Source organism: Drosophila miranda, chromosome XR (assembly GCF_003369915.1).
Source record: "Drosophila miranda strain MSH22 chromosome XR, D.miranda_PacBio2.1, whole genome shotgun sequence".
NCBI lineage: Eukaryota > Metazoa > Arthropoda > Insecta > Diptera > Drosophilidae > Drosophila > Drosophila miranda.
The window spans coordinates 30,647,169-30,670,647 of record NC_046674.1 but is presented as its reverse complement, the minus strand read 5'-3'; the positions used below and the strand labels follow the sequence as shown (position 1 = coordinate 30,670,647).

Sequence of the window (23,479 nt, the reverse complement as noted above, 5' to 3'; positions counted from 1 at the left end):
ACTAAAATTATTATTTCCGAGACCGCTATGCGATCTGTTCTGCGAGGCGCATTTAAAATACACGACTCAAACTCGATTAAAAAATCTAAAACTACTTTATGCTAGTGCTAAAACAACAAAACGTGTTTTTCGAAAACTGTAGTCCTGAAAGGACTGTAATTAATAAACAAAATCGAAGCTTACAGACGAAAACTTAGAATCTTCCTGTACTTGAGAAATATTCATATGGCGTGGAGTAGAGACTGTCGCTATTTAGCATTTTCAGAGGCACAAAAATTAAATTTTGAAAGTTCATAACGGTTTCGTTATGATGAATCAAGGAAGTAAAGGAAGTGAGGAGTAAAAAGGAATTACAATTGGATCGTTTTCACAGTAGTGTGAACGCTATTATGTTGTGTTGTTGTGGTAATATCTTATTACGGCATGGACCAGTTGATTTTTTATCAAGTCAAGCTTATTAAGTATGCCACAAGGTTGAGGTTCTTTTTATTAATTATAGTATCTTAAGGAGTCCAGTCTTACAGTTTTAGATTTTTTAATTGAGTTTGACTCGTGTATTTTAAATGCGGCTCGCAGAACATATCGCTCAGCGGTGTCGGAAATAGCAATGTGGTTCGGTTTTTCATGATTTTGCCATAATTTGACCCGTTCTATATGGATTTTCGATTTTTCGTCCTTTAAAAAGGACTTACCATAACCCAAATTTATTTCCTATAATTATGACACTCTATTACTTTTTGGGAAGCCAATAACAAATATTTTTTAATGTGAGTGTCGTGATCAAGTGTCGCATTTTTGAAGAACGCAAATTTGAGTTGTTCTTTTTGTTGTTTTAATCAACTTTAATGAACTTTTTTATTATTTTTTATTAAATTTATGCTAAATAGAATAAAGATTTGATGAAAATTTAAATTCACCGCTTTATTTGGATTGTGCCGGAAATATTTGTGCTTTAATTTTATATTTTTAGAATGTCGTATTCAAGTGTCGGGGAGTGTATATATTTATCCTCGTACAATTCTTGAAGTGGCTAATTTATTCCCTAAGGATCCAAGATTTTGTCGATGTGTTACAAAAAGGCAATTCAGAATATTTACAAGTAACCTTATACGGAAAACGTTCGGAATTTATGTATAATGTTGTAAGGAACCTATTTTAGGCTGGGGTAAGCTCAGCCTGTCCAGAGCCGGCCACAAGAAATTTTTAGTTGATAAAAAGATTTTAGCCTGGGGTTGGAAAGTCCCGGTGCCATGATTGATCGTAAGCGTCAGGTGCTGGCGTGACAAAATGTCGTCGCAATGCTCGAGAGGTGAGGCGTGAAGTTGGGTCAGGGCAGTGCGTCATCGCAAGTTATGCTACGGGGGAGGTAGGGCTACACAGCAGGTTAGGTGGGTGGGGGCATGTTTTTGGTTTACAAAATGAATAAATATCACCGGAAATTGTTTGTCTACAAGACTTAAGTTTTATTTGAAATATGCTGCACCAAGTGGTTTTCAAGAACTTACTGGTAGGTAAGTGGTGGTTGGGTGGTTGTTGACACGTTGGTGCGTAATGCCTGCGCGGCTGAACTACAGTCGGGAGCGTTGCAGTATATACGCGTCTGATCGGGGATTGTCTTTAGAGGGCTCTTCAGCTGTGTGCACGTCGATTTCAGGGTCCTGGCGAAATGTCTTCTTCTCCGTGCGCATGGGTTCTTTTGTCTCTCCTCGAGCCCTTGTCTATCGATCTTTTTCCTTAATTGTTGGTTCGGAGTTATTTTAACTTTTACTTCAGCACCTCCATTGGCAGGCTTATTTTATTTATTGTTTGAGACACTATTAATTTTTTAATGAGAGTTAAAACAAAACAAAAGGAGGGATCTGCCTTCAGTGGCGGGTTGATGATATAAAGAAATCAGACGTAAATAAAACGAGTGCGTCTGCCTCCAGTGGCGTCTTTGTGTCTCCGTATACATAGACAGTTACGGAAAAATGTATGTGGTGTAATGGATAGGAAAATGAGGGCTTGGGTATTTTGAGCCCCATTTTGTCTTTATAATGTTTATATCCAGATTAAATCGATATCAATATTGCTACAATATATCCAAAAAAAATTAATAATAATTTTGTTCTCTTACAGAAACTTGTACGAGCAATCGATTCCATGGAAGATATTATGGCGATTTTGACCCAACGGAAGAAAAATTTTTACCAAAAAAACTAAATTTATTCCAATAAGTTAATTTGTTTCTTTTAAACTAATAACAAATCCAGTATAAATCAGACTTTTTTTAGATCAGTAATTAATTACCATTTGTAATTTGTGGTACCAATCTTAGCAAAGGGGTAAGGAGTGATCGTGTTATTATTAAATGAGCTTTACGATCGCTTTAAAAATTATTTTGAGATAGCATTAGAACTGCAGCAAAGTTTTGCAAATGATATTTCGGCTCGAACTATTCACCTTCGGCCAATCGAGGTGTCTTGAATAGCAAGGAAACCTGGCCAAAGGCCCCTTCTGCATAGTGGAATGAAGACAGTTCGCCTAAATTGGTCTAAAAAAAAATCAAATTAGGGTGAATCTGATTGGTCAGGAGTCATATTATCGGATGAGTCCAAATTGAACCTCAGTTCAGTTTAGCAGAGGAGAAATCTTTTCCGAAAATTGCTGCATTGCCACCGTAAAACATTCGCCTTCTATTATGACATGGGGATACATATCTGCAAACAGTATAAAAAAATTATTCGAAGTGGAGCTGTGTTCATTATGGAATCAGTTACAGAGAGAGATAAGATTCCATTTTTCAGGAGGATTCTGAACCTTATCATTGAGTGAGCACTGTAAGTGATTCTTTGACGTTTTGAGATTCTTCGAATACTTTCAAAAAGATTCGACTATTTTTCAAAGACAGATAAACATTTTGTTTTGAGGATATCACGGATGAATATCTGAAGGTTTAATACGATTCAATGCCCGATAGCATCAAATGTGTATTAAGAGCCGAGGGGGTTACCACAAAATATTCATTAATTTATAATTTAAAACAAAGTATGCAACAATATTGCTTATTATTATTTAATAGAAAAAAATAACCCATTGGAAAAAGTTTTCTTTTTGTTGAATAAATCGTTTTTATAATTTTACTGATGTTTGTTTGATCAAATTACTAAATGCCCGTTGAAAAAAGTGTTATTTGGAAAAATGGTGAAAATGGATGTGTGTAACGTCCAGAATCGTTTCCGACCCCATAAAGTATATATATTCTTGATCAGCATCAATTGCCGAGTCGATTCAGCCCTGTCTGTCTGTCCGTCCCTATCAGCTCCACGTGCTCAAAGACTATAAGCGCTAGAGCAACGACATTTTATATTCGGACTTCTGTGATATTTCACTGTTACAAGTATATTTCAAAACTTTGCCCCGCCCACTTCCGCCCCCACAAAGGGCGAAAATCTGTGGCATCCACAATTTCAAAGATACGAGAAAACCAAAAACGCAGAATCGTAGAGAATAACCATATCTTCTAGACTGCAGAATCGTATTGGATGAATGAATTGGATCGTATCATTATTATAGCCAGAATGAAGAAAAAAATTAAATTTTTTCTCGCCCTGTCTCTCTTTAACACACACGTATCATAGCCGGCTTTGCTTAGCGTAAAACATTGGCGCTTAGATCTCAGAAACTATAAAAGCTAGAGCAACCAAATTTTTGATCCACACTCCTGAGACATCGGACCTGGACGAGTTTGTTTCAAAATTTCGCCACACCCCCTTCCGCCCCCGCAAAGGACGAAAATCTGGGGCATCGACAAATCTCAGAGACTATTAAGGCAGAGTAACCAAATTTGATATCCAGACTCCTGTTAGATCTCACTATAAAACGAATATCTTAAAATTTCGCCCCACCCCCTTCCGTCCCCACAAAAAACGAAAAACTGTGGCACCCACAATATTAAAGATACGAGAAAACTAAAAACGCACAGTCATAGAGAATGACCGTATCTATGAGATTGCTGAATCTGAATATAGCCAAAAGGAACAAATTAATTTGCAGTGGCTACGCAGCGCCCGACGACATGTTCAGACACGTTTTCTGTCTCTCCCGCACTCACACATTGTCGCTCAATGTAGACATACTGACTATGTATCGGGTATAAATGTAGAGTTGCGGTCACCGCAGCGACTCACAGCGTTCCCCCTCGTTTTTATTGATAAGTCGGTCATGGAAATTGCTGTGCACTGAGTAGTCTGACCAAAACTTACGGAACTCATTAGCCATATAGGGTGGATTGTAGATACGGCCGTTTGTTGATAAAATGTATATTCGTGGAATATACATATGTATATTCTTTATGTCGGAACATATTTTTCTTGTTAGGACTACCGGCCTAATGCTTTCTCTATGTTTTTGAAAAGTTTTGCTTTCTCTACATTTGAGGCGAAAAAGTTCTTGAGCATTTTTGTAACTAACTAGATTATTGGCGTCCTGTATTCTTTTGTATGTGTGCCATGCCTTATGTTTTATGTCTCTAAGAGAAACGAGTTCGTTGTTCCACCAACCTGGATTCTTTTTTCTGTATGATCGCTTCGATTGAGTGATGTTATAGGTGGCAGCTGTTCGGATCGTTTTACGTATATGGGCTATGTCCTAATTAATTTTTGAGCTTATATTAAAGATTTTGGGGCTTGTCGTAAGAAACGAACGAAGTGAAGCGCAGTTGTCCTTATGTCTAAAAAATTGACTGATGAAGAGATTTACGCGTGAAAACCGAGGTTTTTATGGGGAAGTGTTCACTGCCATAGAGGTTGTTAAGTGTGTAGAAGGAAATGACCGGAAAAATATTGAGAAAGAAATTCCTGTAATATCACACTGTTACAATTGTATTTCGAAATTTCGCACCGCTCCACAGTGGGCGAAACGTGCAATCTAGTGGCATTAAATTAATAACAAGCGTAATTTAAGAGATATCTTAATTAAATTTAGCTGGATGACTGTTCCAAATTTCAGTAAAATCAGCCAACTATATCAAATAGATACGATAGTTCTGATCCTTCAAAATATTTAAAGATTTTAAAATACCATTCTGAAGATAGTTTACCAGTGTAACTTATGTAATTTTAAATATATTTAAATGCCAATATCTGAACTATCGGAACATACCACGTCTTTTTCAAAGTTGACATCCAATAGCAAATCTTTAACTTCTTTATCCAACTCTATATTTTCTTTAGAAAGCCTCGATGACAATTTTGATAACTTTGAAATTAAAGGATCAGATGTAAATAGAAGAGCATGCATTAAATCTTCCATCGTATTTTTACGTGAAAACTTTCGGGTGTTAGCATATTACTTTAGCGTTTCTCAATAAATCGTAGCTTGGAAAAATATTTGCGTTTTCGTTTTCACCAGCTTGTATGCACTTTTCGTAAATCGCCCTCAGGACTGAATTTAACAAGAAGTTTGGGATCACTGCTAGAACATTTTATTGTTTTTGCCAAGACCTCTTCTTCAATGATATAACTTTAGAAGCATTTCTCTCACCACCACTTTTCGAAATGTGACAATGTTCCATTACATTTTTTCAATTTTTGCAGCAACGTGCTTACAAGTGTTCTTATCCTTCTTGCATGTCTTTGTGTTGTTCTTGTGAATAATCATTATTATTATACACATTTGAAAATATGTAATTTTCAACCGCAATAGACTTTTTGGTAGCGACCGTTGTACGCATGTGATGGAAGTCTTGGGATGGAAATTTTCCAAAAATTAAATTACTATTATTTTCGGCAACCATATACAGATAATTTTAGGCATCCAAATTCACAATAAATTTGAGAATGTGTATCAAAAACAATTGCAACTAGATCGTACACATCTCACAGGATGCACTCCACCACCAACAACACCAAACAGAATAAATTTTAACTACGCTTTGATTTTTTACTTTTTGCACAAATTTTTGCCAGCTTAACAAAAAAGGCGCCAAGACTTGTTTATAACAGCTCTTGCAGCATATGTTCGGTTTGACGCTTCCCAGCTTCACGAAATATGAGAGAAAACCAAAATGGCAATTACTTTCATACTCAGTAAGGTATTGAGAATCAATACCACACAGAAGTTTCAACAGACTCTGCCATGAAATTTTGAATTAAATGGAGCTCCTTCCTCCACCACAAAAAAAGAATTAATGCCACAACAATTTTGAAGATACAAGAAAATCAAAGGCGCAGCATCCTAGAGAATGACCATATCTAGCTGATTGCTGGATCTGGATCAGATCAGATTATTATTATATCCTGAAGGAACAAATTAAATCGCAGTGTCTACGCAAAGTCTAAGCAACGCCTCCCCCGTGCGCACTCACTTTCTCTCTTTCACGAACTCTTCCTGGTGCAGTGTGCGCCCTCTGACAAAGGGTAGCCATACTGACTGAGTATCGGGTGTGAACGTAGAGCTGCGGCCTAAGCTTCGACTCACAACGTTCCCGCTCGCTTACGGTACTTTCATATGAACTAATTTTGGAATACACTTGCAACAGTGTGGTATCACAGACCTCTCGATACAATTTGCTTGCTCTAGCTCCTATAGACTCTGAGATCTAAGCGCTCATCAGGCCAGTAAGACAGACATGGATATATCGGCTCGGCTATTGGTGCTGATCAAGAATATACTTTGTGGGGTCGGAAACGCTTACTTCTGGGTGTTACACACATTCAATTCCACCAAAAATTGTCCATTGACAATTAAATATCCACCTGCAAAGTTGAAGTTATATCTAGCTAAATGAACGGATACGGATACGCTTATTGATGTATATGTATATACACATCTATTTTGCATAACCGTGAGTTCCGCCCCTGAAAGAAGCCTAATAAAACGGTCTGAATGACTGATAAGTCAAGGCGAGGCTCTGGCAGTGGCGCTGGCGCAGGTCACGTCGTAGGTGTCACGTGTGCTGGCGCTGTTCGTGTGGGTAGTATGCGCAAAATGCCTTCGCAAGCCAAGGGCGCGTGGCGCCTCTCTTTTACGCTGCCCTTCTCTGTGACTGGCTCGCTTGCACTCAAGGCACATTCAGCGCATGCCCCAGACGAAAAGGCGTCAATTGCTGGAGGAGAAACATCATCTCCGACGGGATTGGTAAAGCACATTCAGCCTCTTGGCGGAGTGGGGTATGAGTGGGTGGAAATGCGGGGAAATGCCTCCAAAAAGACAAGCCTCAGATGCACCTCACATTCACCTCAGCTCCTAATTATTTAATTAGCCATTTCGAAAGACCGATGCGCATTTCCGCCCAATTTCAGGACTGGAAGCAGCGCAGTAGGTTACTCGGATCGCAATATTATTAAGTTTCGGAAATAAGACTTTCATAACCCCCCTTCATCGTGAACCAATTAGGAGTCGATTGATTTTTCAACTCAAAAAATTCCAGATGCGTTCAATTGCCGTGTTCTAACTCTTCTTTCCAATCCACAGCAGTTGCTCCCACCTTGTTTGATGCCATGGCAATGCTAAGGAGCGTTATCTTTATTGTAGCTGGACGCTTTTTTAATACCATTCGTCCTGGCTTTCGATGGAGGGCTCCTGGTATTCCCATTCTCTGCACAGATGTAGAAAAAAGTTTCACCTGTTACCATGGCGAAAGCACATAAAATTTTACATAATACCTGCTCATCCTAATCCGTATCCACATTCGTGTACCAGGCGAAACGTGGGGGGGGGGGGGAGGGGGTATGGGGGTGTACAGGTGACAGAAGCCAGGGGGACGGCAACCAATGTCAAAAGGCATAAATTAACTCAAGTTAAAGACCGACTGGTGCCTGGATACGCTAAATTTGTAAGAATCCGACCCGTTGCACTGAATATTTTCCTTTTCCGCCATGGGCCAGGTGCAAATTCCACAGCTGCAATGCCTTTTAGTTAAGAATTTTCAAATTCCAGGTACTAATTTAAGAATTGTAGTACCACAAAATCATAAAAATTATATTTTTTTAATTGTTAGCCGTAAGTTAAAACTAATAAATTATTAAAAAGAGTGAAACAAAAAAAAACTATTCTCTATGACCTTTTCTTACAGTGACATTTGACAAGTATCAAATTTGTACTTAAATTCCCTACCCAATCCTCAACCTAACGCTTTTCGTTGCACAAATATACATGTGTTGTTGTTTTAAAACTTTCCCTATCCATTCCTAAACCTAATTTGTGCTGCCGTTGTACTTCAATGCGTACTGAACCGCACTCTACACCCATTAGCCACAGCACACTACTCCACACCTCTCCACACACTCACACAGATACAGATACACGCACTTAGGTATACTTACATTCCGGGCAATGGCAGCACATGCAGATGTAATTCATTTTACAACTTTCCACTCGCAAAAAAGCGAAAAAAAATTTCGGTTTTGCACAAATTGTGACCAAAAGGGTAAAGGTAATTTTTTGTATCTGCTGTACCTGCAAGTGGAGTGGATTAAATATGGGACGGTTCGTTTGGTGCAAAAATATGGTTCAAAAAACCAACAATTTGCCAGGGGGCGAACAAGGAAAAGTTTCACAAAAATTACAAACAAATTCCTCTCTTGCTAAAAGTTTGAAGGGATAGTCGACATAGGGCGTGCCCTGTGAGGCACACGTATTGCAATGCGTGCGATTGGGAAGCCTCCCTCCTGCAGTTGAGTTTAACTGATACATTGGGGAAAAAAACGAATCATATTCAGGTCAACGGTTGTGTTGGCCCATAGATGAGAAACTGAATTTTTTGATCAAAGTAAGGGCTCGCGCACACTATAGCTGAAAGCGGAGCTGAAATCAAAGCTGAAAGCTCAGCTGATCTGAGAGCTTTTCTCAGGCAGAATCAGCTTGCAGGTGCGTACATTGTCGGCTGATCTGATTGCTGAAAGCTGAAAGCCATAGACTCTCTCTCTCTTTAAACGTTACCAAAATGTTGTCGTCGCGCGTGCGTAAATTGTTGCTGTGCGAAAATGTGCAAATGAAAAAACTATTAAATGAAAGGAAAATACGCAGAGAGATTTGGGTGCACGAAATTTTTCGGAATCGCCCGGTACTTGGGGAATTTCACCATATGTATGAGCAGCTTCGAACGTTCCCAATAAAATTTGCCGAATACGCAAGAATGCAGGTGGAGACCTTTGACTATATTTTAAATAAAATTGAATCGCGAATTCAAAAGCAGCAGACATTCCTTCGAGAACCAATTGGACCCAAAGAAAGACTTTTTGTTACATTGCGGTTCGTAAAGGAAGCTTTTTTATTTTTATTGTTTATTTTTCGTTATGTGTATGTATGCAATTAGATGTATGTATGTGTAATTAGACTATGTATGAAGGTATAATGTATGAAAAGTGTGTAAGGTGTGTAACATAAAAATAATAACAAAAATAAATAATAAAAAATAATAATAAATAAAGAAAGAAAGAAATGACTAACAAAATATATAAATTATGAAAATAAATAAAATTAATCTTCCTCCAAATATTTGAGGACGACATTTTGAATGTCTGTCCTCATCCGTAGTTTTTGGCTTGCTGACAGGGAGCTCGGCAGCAAAGGTATTAAACTTTTGAAAAATAATAAATCGTCTGAGTCTTTGTTATTTGTATTATTTTCAATGTCCATTTCCAAGAGTTTTAATTTTTTATGTTCGATTTCTATTAGTTCGTTGTCCATGTCTTTTTGTCGTTTGTTATGTCGTTTGGACGGTCCTGGCTTTTCGATGTCATCTTTTGTCAAGGCAATTTCAGTGTCGTACAGTTCAGCACTATATGGCATTGATGTGTCGTCCATTAGTTCGATGTATGTGCCTCCTATATTTCCGTCGGTTTCTCCACCGAAATCATCCCTCGAAAAGTGCATTAAATTAAAATATTTAAATTTGGAAACGTGAGGCTCTGCTGCTGCTGCTCCTGATGCGGGTCTTGGCACATTTCGCTGGGCCTTGCGGTATTCGTCTTTTAAATACTTAAACTTTTTTTTGCACTGCTCCGCTGAAAATAAAAATATGAAATGTTTCAGATATTTGTCGACTGGTATTTCGATGAGAGCACTTGCATTCAGCTTTCGAATAGCGGAAAGCACTTTGCGGAAAATAATTCCAGAAACATGCTCAGCGGTTTGGGAAGAATTAAATTCGACTCACATGATCCCACCAGACTGTACAGAGTACAAAAAAATCGCGCATGACTTTTACGAAAAGTCAAGATTTCCCAATTGCATTGGGGCTATTGATGGCAAACATTGCCGAATAAAATGCCCAAAAAATTCTGGCTCGGATTATTTTAATTATAAAAAATTTTTCTCAATTGTTCTTCAAGGCGTTGCCGATTCTAACTGTAAATTTATTTTTATTGAGTTGGGGTTTAAAGGTAGCCAAAGTGATGGAGGAATATTTGCTGCATCAAGATTACAGCAGGCCATCATTCGAAATGAATTGGACATTCCTTCGGAAGAAGTATTGCCAAATTCAGATATAAAAGCTCCCTTTGTTTTTATTGGAGATGAAGCATATCCGTTAACTAAATATCTAATGAGGCCCTACCCAAGACGTTCATTAACTGAACCACGATCTGTTTTTAATGAAAGACTTTCCTCTGCCCGGCGTTGTGTCGAATGCGCATTTGGCATTTTAACAGAAAAGTGGCGCTTGATGAAAAGAGAAATAGATGTCACTCCAAAAACGGCCATTATTTTAATAAAAGCAATGTGCCTTCTACACAATATAATAATTGATGTTGAAAACATTTACGATTATTTTTATACTTTTGAGGGCGAGACTTCAACTTACAACTCAAACAAAGACCTTTCCAAAAACAATAATAGGTCAAAAAATTAAGCTAAAGAGATTAGGGAATCATTATTGTAATTTTTCCTAAATAAAACATAAATCTCATGTTATTATTATTATTTTGTATAATTTTTATTATTATTATTAATCACACTTCTATTTCACACTATTATTGTAAACTTTACTTTACAAAAATGTATCATATATATCATATATAATATCATACGTAAATAAAAAGAACTCAAATACATTTTGCCCCACTGTCTATTCTTCTTTTCTTCTTGCTCATCTTTTTCTCTCCTCAATTAGACGTTTGCATGCATATGTACATACATATACATACATATGTATATATATACATACATATGTACATATGTATGTACATGCAGATAAATGCACATAAAAAAGGTCAATAATAAAACTTACCTGGTTTTCCCAATTTATTTGCGATCGCCTGCCAGGTTTTTTCGAAAATCAAACGATTCGAATAATTTTTATCACGCTTGTTCCATAAGACCGGGTTCACCGCAATTTCACTCAATAACATTTCACAGTCCATTTTCGTTCAGTACTGAAATCAGCAATCAGCTTGCTGAAAAAACAAACATGCTTGATCGATCAAACTAAGCTGAGCTGATTTTAGAAAGCTTTTTCAGCTTTCAGCTCAGTTCAGTCTGCAATGTGCGCACTTGCACCGGTGCAGTGTGTTTGTTTTTTCAGAGCTTATAAATCAGCTATCAGCTCTGCTTTCAGCTCCGCTTTCAGCTATAGTGTGCGCGAGCCCTAAATCGGGGGAGCTTTAACGTAAAGACAGATTATTTCAAGTAAAGTAAGTATGTTACTGATTTAAAGTAACTCCTATCTCGGAGCTCTATGAATATAGTGATTTATCTATCCCATTTCTATCCTATCTATTTCGCGTAGAAGTATTATTTCAATTTATCCGAAATTGATGGGCTGACATATTCTGATTACAAAACTCGACCACGTCGCCGCCCTTCAGCCGTACATTTCATTTATAATGAAATTTTCCATGTTTATCATTTGCAAATTAATTAAAACTCCAACTAAATTTGCATCAAAAATGCGTCTCTGTTTATGCGTAGCATTTCGAAGCTCATTAACAATATGTCATTTATTTATTTTTTTGTTATTAAATACTGACGTATTCTCTCGCAATGCATTTGGTAAAATATTAATGATTACTTCTGACACGCATGGGCATAATTTTCCTACGTTCTGTGCATTTGCATATTCCTATTACATTAAATATTTCTGTCTGCCCCTCGAGGGGGGAATCCAACATTTAACTTTTGGCTATTTGTGAAGCCTGGCCGAAGATTTTAAAAGGTGAGTCCATGCCGAAATGGCAACGGTTTAAAAGCTTGAGGGGCTATGAAAAGTACCACATGGTGTGCACTAGAGGGTACCCATTTGATACAGACTATTCGCGACATACTTTTGGAAAAAGTTTACGCCCATTCAATTGAGTGTAGAAAGAGACGGTCGCTATAGATGAAGTTTAAGATGATTTCAAAGAGTGAAAACTCTTCAGTCAACCCACTGGCAACATTTCAGCCTGTGGGCTTTTGCATGGCCATTACGCTATTAGGCTTGCGGGAATGTCAGCTAGTTGCAGAAGTGTGCCAGAGGCATATTTGCACAGGAGAAGCGAAAATAGAGCCAAACTTATAACTGGAATCAATCACAGGGCATGTCGAACTCGGTTTTAGGCCTGAGGTGGGGTCATGTGGCTTTTGTCTTCGCATCGATGGTGTTCAATGTCAATGGAAAATGCACTATGAAACCGAATGCTGCTCTTTTGGCTGTTGCACAGGACTGCAGTAGACGGCAACAATGGACTTCTCCGCCCATATAAGACAAATTATTAACTCTTGCTCGAATAGGATCCTGTTTCCCGCCTAAACTCCACCCAACGACCCCCCATGGTGTTTCGCCTCGTAGGGCGGTTGATAATTAAAGCTTTTCACCCAATTTCAAAGTGACTCGGGGTTGCCAATGCAAGTGCTGGACTGGGCCTGGTTTTCTGCTGATAAAGTTTAAATTGTCCAGCAACTCGTAATTATAAGAGTCCACGACTCTGTTCACCTGTCCGGGCAGGTAGCAGACGGTGTCATCTTGCCCCACAAAAGCATTTAGCATTCAGACAGCACTTGCTCCCCCCACAGGAGTATTTCTGCATCTCTCTGTAGTTCTCCAAATGTCTCTATAAGAGTACGAGTACTCATGGGTCCCGCAATGTGACTGTGCGTGTATCGCAATATCAGGCTCTTCTTTTAAAGTCTACTGTCACATCTGGAGGAGCAATTTTAAATATTTGTCCGGCATTCAACTGACTTGCCAGGCATTTTTAATATCCCCTACACTCTGAATGGCTACAGCAGGATTGCAGTAGGCCCCTGTAAGATAGGGATTATGGCGTACTTATCATTAACGGTAAATCTGCAAAGTGAAATCAATTAATCCTCGTACAGAGTCGGACAGAAAGCCGTTATTCCGGAGGGCACTCTATGTAGAAAGAAATATCCAGATATTAGGACAGACGTTATTAGCATAGTTGGGAGTGGTACATATAGATGGGCGAAGCTATTATGTTCAACGGATGTGACAAGAAAAAAGTATATCCACACGTATAGATAAAACACACACACCCACGCCGCGTTTCATCAGAAGGCCCTAATTGGATACTCTTGCACGGACTCGGAGAGCAGCAGCAGCATCAGGAACAGGGCCGCAGAACAACAGAAGCAGCCATGTTGATGGCCATAATTAATTGGATTTGGCAAACAATTTGTACAGTTTCGTTTTCAGGCTAAACTAACTTAGTTTGCTGCAAACTTTCCCAGAAAGAGAGCTGGACACAGGGCAGAGAAAACACAGCACACAGCATACAGCAGACGGAGGACAATGGATGCATTTAGCTGAAAATTGTTTTATTAGCTGTTCCGAAAAATACAGCATGCATCCGGACCCGCAACCGCAACACACGAAAAACATACTAATTTTCACAAAGCGCCCGAGAGTGCTCACCACGACCTGACTATTATATACAGGATAGGAATGGCATGTATTAAGTTGCAAGTTCTAAATAAAAGAGGGAGTAGATCTAAACGCTGTCTTTGCATCAGAATGCGAACCTCAGTTACAATGCTGATTCGTTTTGTATGTTCGTGCATCGAATTTTGTTGCGAAGTTTCGGAATTCTCAGCAAACTACTTTATTCCCACTTGATTTACTTCTGACTTGACAACAATCATTCTTCTTGTGGCTTGTAGGACATCTATAACTTATTGAAGAACACGGTAGCATCAAAACCATGGGGGGAGATTAACCCTGATCAAATGAGCACTACCAAGGAGACCTCCGATTTTTGTAAGAAATCAGCTTACACTAATGGTAACGGCTTCTCCTTTTCTGCTGCGGCTGGCACTTACCTGCCTGCCACTCGGCACTACGAAAGACAAAGGATGAAATCATAGAGAGGCTTTGATGTGGAGGCCGGCTAATCGCAGCCCTGAGCATCAGGTGTCCAGGGCAGCCAAACCAACCGGGGCCTTGCCAGAGGAGTGCCCGGAGCTGTGATTCACAAATGGCAGGTCAAGGAAGTGGCAGAAAGGCAAGCATTATAAAATCTCAATAAGTCACAAAATCTTTGTGGCAGAACGCATCTTATACTCGGTACTCAAAATAAGTTTAAGGGTATATTAGATTTGTAGTGAAATCGGATGCGTGTAACATCCAGAAGGAAGCGTTTCCGACCCCATAAAGAATATATATTCCTGATCAGCATCAACAGCCGAGTCGATACAGCCGTTAATATATTTTTGTTTGTTTTTTAATCTTAGCGGTAGTAGCCGAGTAATCCGAGCAGAACAAGAATGAACATGAGCTTTAAATTCTAATTGAATGTTATTGATTCGAGGCAACGTTGTTGCCCAATGTCGCGATGTAAGAACGAATAACATAAAGACAGTAGCAGCCAGCGGGGTAGGGGCAGGTGAGCATGTTATTAAAAGCTACTATCAATACACTCCATGTGTCGGGGAACACATTGATCAACAGGACCTTTTTGAAGTAACAACACAATTTGATTCGTCTAAAAAATATTTTTTTTGATTATAAGTGAAAAGATTATTTACACGTGATTGATAACTTCAGATAAGAGAATCAACAATTAAATATTTATGCTCCTATTCTTCAATACTTCGATACTTCAATTATTTTTTAACTTTTTGAACAATTTAGCTTAACACTAAATTTAGACTTTCAATATTCTTTTCAATACTCGTATTATTTTATTAACACCTTAGCTCTATACGAGTATTTCATAATGTTTTTATTTGACAGCTAATCGTCTTTATTCGATAGTTGATCGCCTTTATCGATATGTGGCACCACCTCCCAAAAAGCTTATCATTGGAGTCACATATGCATGTGTACAAAGCTTACATCTTTATACATACATCTGTATATACAATTTTTTTTTATGTTGTTCGTAAAATAAAATATATTTTATGGATTACATAAATCATAAGATTACATGTTTATTTTTTTACTGACAGCACCCGGTATAAATGTAGAGCCGCGGCCCTTGTCGCGGTTTACAACGTTCCCGCTGGTGTTTATTAAAATAACCATACAAACGCAATTCTATTATATTATAGATTATTATTAGAATAGATTACCAATTACCTCTAATTACATACAATACCCTACTTTAAATAATTTTAATAATTTAATAATTAATTAAATAAATTCCTTTCGTTGACTACATTACTCAATGATAAATTCAATTAAACAAATGAAAATATGCCATTCTCTTGCATGCGAATTAATTGATTTTAAGTACAGTAGAATCCGGTTATAACGACACTCAAGGGACCGACGATTTTACGTCGTTATACCCGGAAGACCAACAGGAGAAAAAAAAATTTTTTATTTTTTATTTTATTGTTGCCATGTTTTTAATAGGTTTGAAAATAAAACTATTTAATTTATTAATCAAAACTAAAAATTTAGTTCAATAACATGGTTTTTTCATAAAAAGTCGTATATGTACATAAACCGCATATTCATAAGCATATTATAACAAGACTAAATTCTATATGTGGTTTTTCTTTTTATTTTTAATATAAATAATCAGTAATTTTTTATTGTTTAGCAGTAGTTTTTGACATATAAAAACAGTCGCGCACAGCATTATTTAAACGAGACATGCTGTGCGTTAACCTGTCGTCATTAAAATTTTAATGGAAAAATCTATTCAGAATTTCTGCAGCCTTAAATGACTCCAAAAGGTGATGACACATCTTCCTTTTGATTTTCGACGTTGTCGTCGCTGTCCTGTCCGTCATCTAATATATTTTTAACAATTTTGTCTTCGGAAGGTTCCTCACAAATCGCCACACCATTGTCAATAAGAACATATTCATTCAGTTCTTCCTTTAAAATCGGCGCCGATCACTCATAAATACATACATACATTTCTAACAGCGTCGCTTAATGCTTTATTTTTTTGGCATTATTTTGTTGTATTTTTCTTTCGGCACGTCGCAATATCCGGTTGAATTGTGAAAAATTTCGTCGGTATAAGCGGTAAGTCGCTAAAAGCGGAGACGTACTAAGCTAAGGCCTTTTATATAAGTTTGTATGGGGACCAACCAAGTCATCGAATTTTTGTCGCCATGACCGGACGGACGCTATAAGCAGAGGCATTATAACCGGACTCTACTGTATTTTTATTAGTTTCTATGTAGATGAATAATATTTGAAGAGGTTTCCGATGGTTAACACATCGGTGGAAAATGATTCGTGTTGGTGCATTATTATAGGCTAAAAGAGACAAGCGTTTTCCTTTTTAGTATTTATTCAATGGTGGAGGTGTGAGAATCCAGGAGACGAATTAAAACCAGGGACAGTAAATAATCATTATTTATTTTTTTTTTTTTATAAAAAAATCTATAACATTTAATGGACCTAGAAAAACACTATTTACACCAAAATCTTTAGTTTTGTACAATCTCTGCATTGCCGCCATGATTTGTGAACTTTTAATTTTTTTACGATTTTCTTTACAGATAATCATTATTTTCGAGTAATTTGATAAAACTTAAACTTAATCATTATTCTTGATCAAAAAAAAATAAAACTAAATAATAATGATTATCTATGATTCTTATTTTTTTCGCTTAAAATAAAACTCAACAGGAACTTTCGGCTTCTGTATTAGAATGTTCGCCAATATTATTGCATATCCTTGTCAAACGACCACAAAGCTACACCCTTCGCTAAAATTTTCTTTTTGAAAATACATTAAAATTTTTTGTTATTTTTAGTTTTGTTGTCACAAATACGTTTAATTAATATGTTTTATTTAATTTTACAAAAAGTAATTTCGACAATGATTCGTCCCCGAGGTTGCATCTTTGATCAGTGATTATCATTTTGAGTGTCGAAAAATTTCTCTCAACACTAACTTGAGTAGCAGGAACTGAGTGCACCACTTTGGCCAGCTGGTATAAGTTAGGGAAACGGTATCGAAGCTCCTCCCAATACTCCATAATATTGGAGGTCAAGCAAATTGGCTTTGGGGTATAGTCGTCAATTTCGGCATATCCTTTCTTGATGAGGTCTGCTCTCTCTCCATCCCCAGTTTCGTCTTCTGAAGCTACCTCAATAGTTTGCAAAAGCTCGTTCAATAGCGAGCAGGTTTTTGAGTTTTGCGATGTACCGAACGAAGTTGTCGCGCTTGAGCTGCTTGAGCAAGGCTGTGCTATTGCACTAGTCTGAAATATTAATTTTTAATATGTTATGTTATATGTATATAAATGATATAAATACTAACGGGAGCTGCAGCTGAGTGGAGTGACTTGAAAAGGCTTGTTAATACCCTGGAACCGGCATACCTTGCAACAGTAAAATTACAAAGCACTCAATTGTTCATGGGTGACTTCTACAAGCTATGGCTGGAGCTCAAGCCCACTGTGGCAGCAGCAAGTACCAGTGAAAGCCAAGCTTTGAGCCAAATCATCTGTGACAGAGAGGAGAGCCTTTTGGGGTGCGATGCAATCGTTTGCAGTATCTACTTGGATCCACGGATAAGACGAGTATTGCTGCAGAACCCAATAAGCCTGATGCTCGCCAGAGCTCAGTTAAAGCAGCTTCTCTTGCAGCTTTTTAATTTGAAAGAACCCGTTAGTATTTATATCATTTATATACATATAACATAACATATTAAAAATTAATATTTCAGACTAGTGCAATAGCACAGCCTTGCTCAAGCAGCTCAAGCGCGACAACTAATCAAACGTATTTCCGACAACAAAACCAAAAATAACAAACAATTTAAATGTATTTTCAAAAAGAAAATTTTAGCGAAGGGTGTAGCTTTGTGGTCCTTTGACAAGGATATGCAATAATATTGGCGAACATTCTAATACAGAAGCCGAAAATTCCTGTTGAGTTTTATTTTAAGCGAAAAAAATAAAAATCATAGATAATCATTATTATTTAGTTTTATTTTTTTGATCAAGAATAATGATTAAGTCTAAGTTTTATCAAATTGCTCAAAAATAATGATTATCTGCGAAGAAAATCGTAAAAAATTGAAATATGTTCATTACCAAGTAATTTTTATTATATAACTTATAATGATTACGGTCCCTGATTAAAACCGATGCAAAAACGAGGGGGAACGTTGTGAGTTGCTGCGGACACCGCAACTCTACAGTTATACCCGATACTAAGTTAGTATGGCTCTCCTGCGGCAGACGCCGCTAATATTAAACGACACGACAAAGAGTGCGTGCGAGAGAGACAGAAAATCAGTCTGAGCGTGACGTCGGGCGCTGCGTAGCCAGTGCAAATTGATTTGTTCCTTTTGGCTATAAAAATGATCTGATGTGATCCAGATTCAACAATCTGATAGATATGGTGGTTATCTATGATTCTGCGTTTTTAGTTTTCTCGAATGTGCAATATTGTGGATGCAACAGATTTTCGTTCTTTGTGTGGGCGGAAGGGGGTGAGGCGAAATTTTGAGATACACGTTTTATAGTAAGATCTAACAGGAGTGCGGATACCAAATTTGGTTACTCTAGCCTTAATAGTCTCTGAGATTTTTGAATATCCCCAGATTTTCGTCCTTTGCGGGGGCGGAAGGGGGTGTGGCGAAATTTTGAAACAAACTCGTCTCGGTCCGATATATTAGGAGTGTGGATACCAAATTTGGTTGCTCTAGCTTTTGTAGTCTCTGAGATCTAGGCGCTAATGTTTTACTCTAAGCAAAGCCGCCTATGCTACGTGTGTGTTAGAGAGAGACGGGGCGAGAAAAAATGAAATTGTTTTCTTGATGCTGGCTATAATAATAATACGATCCAATTCAGATTCTGCAGTCTTAAAGATATGGTCATTCTCTACAATTCTACGTTTTTGGTTTTCTCATATCTTTAAAATTGTGGATGCCACAGATTTTCGCTCTTTGTGGGGGCGGAAGTGGGCGGGGCAAAGTTTTGAAATGTTCTTGTAACAGTGACATATTACAGAAGTCTGGATCCAAAACATCGTTGCTCTCGCTTTTATAGTCTTTGAGCACTAGGCGCTGAAGGGGACGGACAGACGGACAGACGGACGGACGGACAGACGGACAGACAGATAGGGCTCAATCGACTCGGCTATTGATGCTGATCAAGAATATATATACTTTATGGGGTCGGAAACGATTCCTTCTGGACGTTACACACATCCACTTTTACCACAAATCTAATATACCCCAATACTCATTTTGAGTATCGGGTATAAAAAGCCGATCAAATTAGAAATAGCGAAAAAAAAATTCCGATGGTTGCATTTGAGTATTAGGCAATAACTTTTTATTAGGGCTCTTAGTGCCTTAGTACTGAGCATAAGCGAACCTGTAATATGGTGAGTTTATGCCAATGATGGTGAGGGTGCGTAAGATTGTCTATAGTGCAAGGGTCATTCAAGTAGTTTTTTCCTAATTCAAATTCAATGGTTCATATGTTAGTATAAACGAATCGATAAGTTAAGACGGTAACAACTAGACAGAGTTTGACCGAACAGACACATACAATTTATCTGAAGATATTCCATGTTATTTATCTGAAGAATATCTTTTAACTGAATAACAATATTTTTGGGAGGCAATATTCTTATTGCAGTTCAGAAGTGCCGCAGCGATCGCGAGATATTTCTTGGACGCTGATCCAGCTGTTTTTGTTGTTGATGTTGGCAACATTTTTGTTAACTTACATACAGATACATAGAAATATATGGACACTGTTTGATCACTGTGCGTTTTCCTTATTAATATTTACTTCTGCAGAAAAGCTTACGCCTAGGTGTGTCAATGCTCACATGAGTCTTATGCCAACAACAGCAGCAACAACAAAGGACGCGACAATATAGAAAACTATAATAAAAATATATGAATAAATTGTTACTCCTCGTTGTCGCTGTCGCTGTGACTGTGACCCCATCTTTCAGCTTGGTCCTAGTGCCTGGATGGAAGTTGAAACACCCACGACACACCACCGTCATTGTCGCATTTTAAGCGGAAAATATGCCGCACTTCCGGCTCGTTTTGGTTGTTGTTTGTTGTACTGCATGGAATGGGGGGTGGGCATCCAGACAGCATCAAGGTCTGGTCGTGCACCGACCGGAGTCGAAGAAATTCGAGTCGTGTTGACTTGGTTACCGTTATAAGACAGGCAAAGCAACTGGAACAGCAGGCAGGCATCTTTCTTCCTCTCTGTGCCTCTGCGTCTTCCTTTTTGTTTGTGTGTGTGTAAATTTACTGCTTTTATATTTATATACAAATATAAGTATATAGATTATAATGCCAGCGTGAATGCGGGACTAAAAGCCAGCAGAGCAAAGTGTTATAGAGAGCAACACGAGTTCTGGGAGTCGGAGTCCGCAAGACGGTAACAAGCGAACCACGGAACACCCCTGACGGAGAGAGCCACCGCCAGAAGCTAGTACTTTGAACACCGAAGCGAAAACTCATCACACAAATTAAATTACACTATCCAAATACGCTTTCGTTTCATACTTAATTGCCCAAACGAATTTAGGAATTGCCGTTCCGCCTTGAATCGGATCGGACGCTGCTTGAAATTTGTTGGCGCCTCAAAATTCTGTTAGCTTACCTGGAAATAACTCTGAACGAAACCAGTCCAACGTTTGAAGTATAAATATCTATACATATATATTATTGGAATCTAATTCAATGTCTTGTTACACGGAAGTAAAATATACGAACATGATTTAGTGATCCAAGGTCTTTCAAGATCCAAAAACAAGAAAATTTCAAGAAAATCTACTTTTAGAAAAGTCTATAAAGAAATATTTATAAGACTAATGCTTCTCTCAAACGATTCAACATAGTCAGGGTAATCAGACTGGTCCCAAAACTCGCTTAGAATCAGCTCAATCGTAGTGCCGAATACTTTCGTTTAAATAATTCAACTCTATTCATTGAAATGTTCTCACATGTAATTTCGCATCCAATCTCAAACACCAAATAATAAACAATCTTAATGAAGATAATTGTACAATAAGCGCAATGGGATTAATTTTGGAATGCATATCTCAGTGTTGATCGATGATAATTAAATGAATTGAATCCGCGAATACCATCACAAGGTGTCCGCAAGAATCGTTGTGCATCCTCACACAAAAGTGTCACAGGTACATATATTATCGGGAAATGAAAAGAGCTATTTACCTCCCAAACCACTCTTATTTACTCGCCACTCTGCAGTAGGAGGTCTTTAATTAGATCTGGCATTTAAAGCAATGGAAATGTTCGGCATCCAGCGAAAAAAAGGTATTGGGTTTCGGGTTGTGGCCGGGGAAGAGCTCATTAGGTGAGGTGACTGCAGCAAGAGCAGGAGCTGGGAGCAGAAACGGTAGGTGCAGGAAAGGGGAGCGGTGTCGAAATGAATCGAAATGGAATACCCTGACAAACAATGGACCAGTGGCGTTCATTATCAGCTACCACAATCCGAACGGCACGACACAACACGACATGGACAAGGGAAAACTTTCAAAAGAAAATGGCAAGCAGCAGTAGCCTGTGAAGGCCAGGCCAGGACAGGACATTCTTCTGGACAGTGTAGGGCAGGACAGAACAGGCCAGGATAGTCCCGGACTAAGGACGAAGAAGTCTCAGCCTTGGCCAAAGTTTTGGTGTGAAACTAAATTGGAATTAAAAGCACAATAAAGACAGCTTTCCAGCTGGACGGGACAGGGCCAGGGACTGGCAAGAAAGCAGACAGTCAGGCAGACAGCCAACATGCCAGACAGCAGCATGGGGAGATAGAAAGATATAACCAGGAGTTGAACAGTCCCCCCGTCTGCGGCGAGGGTCTTAGTACGAAATGATTTATGGCTGTTTGCATGCTTGCCTACTCCGGATCCTGATCCGGGTCTGGTATGGTGGATCTGGCTGCTATCAACGACTGAAAATTGTTTTAAGAATCTAACAAAACGATGAAGTTTGCATTAGGGGACCATTAGAAACTTGGTTTCACTGGTAGCCCTACAGTCTCCATCTCTCTGAGTCGCTAAGAGTTGAATTACATATGTGTATGTACAACGAAAATTGATACAAATACACTAACGACTCACTTGATATAAATTGATTTACCAGCGATTGTGGTAGATATACCACATATTGTGATGATACCACAATGACAGTCAAGCAAAAAAAAAAGTAAGTTCCATAAATTTTGTGAATCTCTTCTAATCTAACATTATACATTTATTTAATATGAGTGTTAGCCTTAGCCTAGGACTTAAACTAGCACTGGCATTGAAGAAGTTTTCCATCAATTGCCAATTGACGTCGACTGTGGTTTCCAAAGAAGGTTTACGACAGGCACAAAATCGGTTAGTCCTGTTCGACGACAGGAAATGACAACAGCAAATGTACTTTCTCCACTTTCCAATCAACTGAAATCAAGGGAAAAGTTTTGCAACGAGCTAAGCAGTTTTCCCGACGGCATTGCGAAGGGCTTCAATTAAAACCCTGGACGCTTGCGAAAGCCACAACCGCAGAGCACTAATGTATTAAGGGTCGAATTATTTAGAACATTCAACTTTTATTTAAAGTAATTGTATGATAAATCACAGGTAAATCACCACCTACATAGTATTGTCCGACGCGTATATCCGTCTGGTAGAGGTTTCGAGTTCTGTGCAGCCAAAAGTGTTTCATTGATGATGTCGTTTCCTATTCCTCAGACCAAAGGCGAGAATATAAGCACATGGATGGGATGTCCTGGAACTGCATTGAGCCCTCAGACATCTAATACTCTATATAGGAATATCTGAAGTTACTCATATAATTATATCCGGTACTTTAAGAGTATTCGTGTAGACGTATGGCTATATGGAACAGCAAGAAAGTGACGTTTTCGACACCATAAAGTATTAATATTCTTACTCAGAGTCACTCCCAATGTTACTTTCCACGTTACTTGCAGGATTTGCTACTCATCCAAAGATATGTAATTTTCAAAGGTCTCAGGGTCTACAAATGTTCCTTTTGTAATAAAACAATAAAATATAATGTATATAAAGTATTAGGCCAATAGTTCCTATGGCAGCTATAGTATGTATCGCTCTGATCGGATATATCAGACATAT

General features: G+C 38.2%; 2 protein-coding genes across 2 annotated transcripts; one reads left to right on the top strand and one right to left on the bottom strand.

Annotated features, from left to right (window-relative positions):
* The first annotated feature begins 8,756 nt into the window (after positions 1 to 8,756).
* On the top strand, positions 8,757 to 11,036 carry LOC117186615 (protein ALP1-like). The gene is made up of 2 exons (XM_033387621.1): positions 8,757 to 9,234; positions 10,018 to 11,036. The coding sequence occupies exons 1-2, from the start codon at positions 8,927 to 8,929 to the stop codon at positions 10,832 to 10,834; spliced, it is 1,125 nt and encodes a 374-aa protein (XP_033243512.1). The 5' UTR covers positions 8,757 to 8,926; the 3' UTR covers positions 10,835 to 11,036.
* On the bottom strand, positions 9,288 to 11,549 carry LOC117186616. Its single transcript, XM_033387622.1, has 2 exons — positions 11,213 to 11,549; positions 9,288 to 9,989 (listed from the first exon to the last, which is right to left on the bottom strand). Exons 1-2 carry the CDS (start codon positions 11,343 to 11,345, stop codon positions 9,463 to 9,465), a joined length of 660 nt encoding a protein of 219 aa, XP_033243513.1. The 5' UTR covers positions 11,346 to 11,549; the 3' UTR covers positions 9,288 to 9,462.
* Positions 11,550 to 23,479: the final 11,930 nt, after the last annotated feature.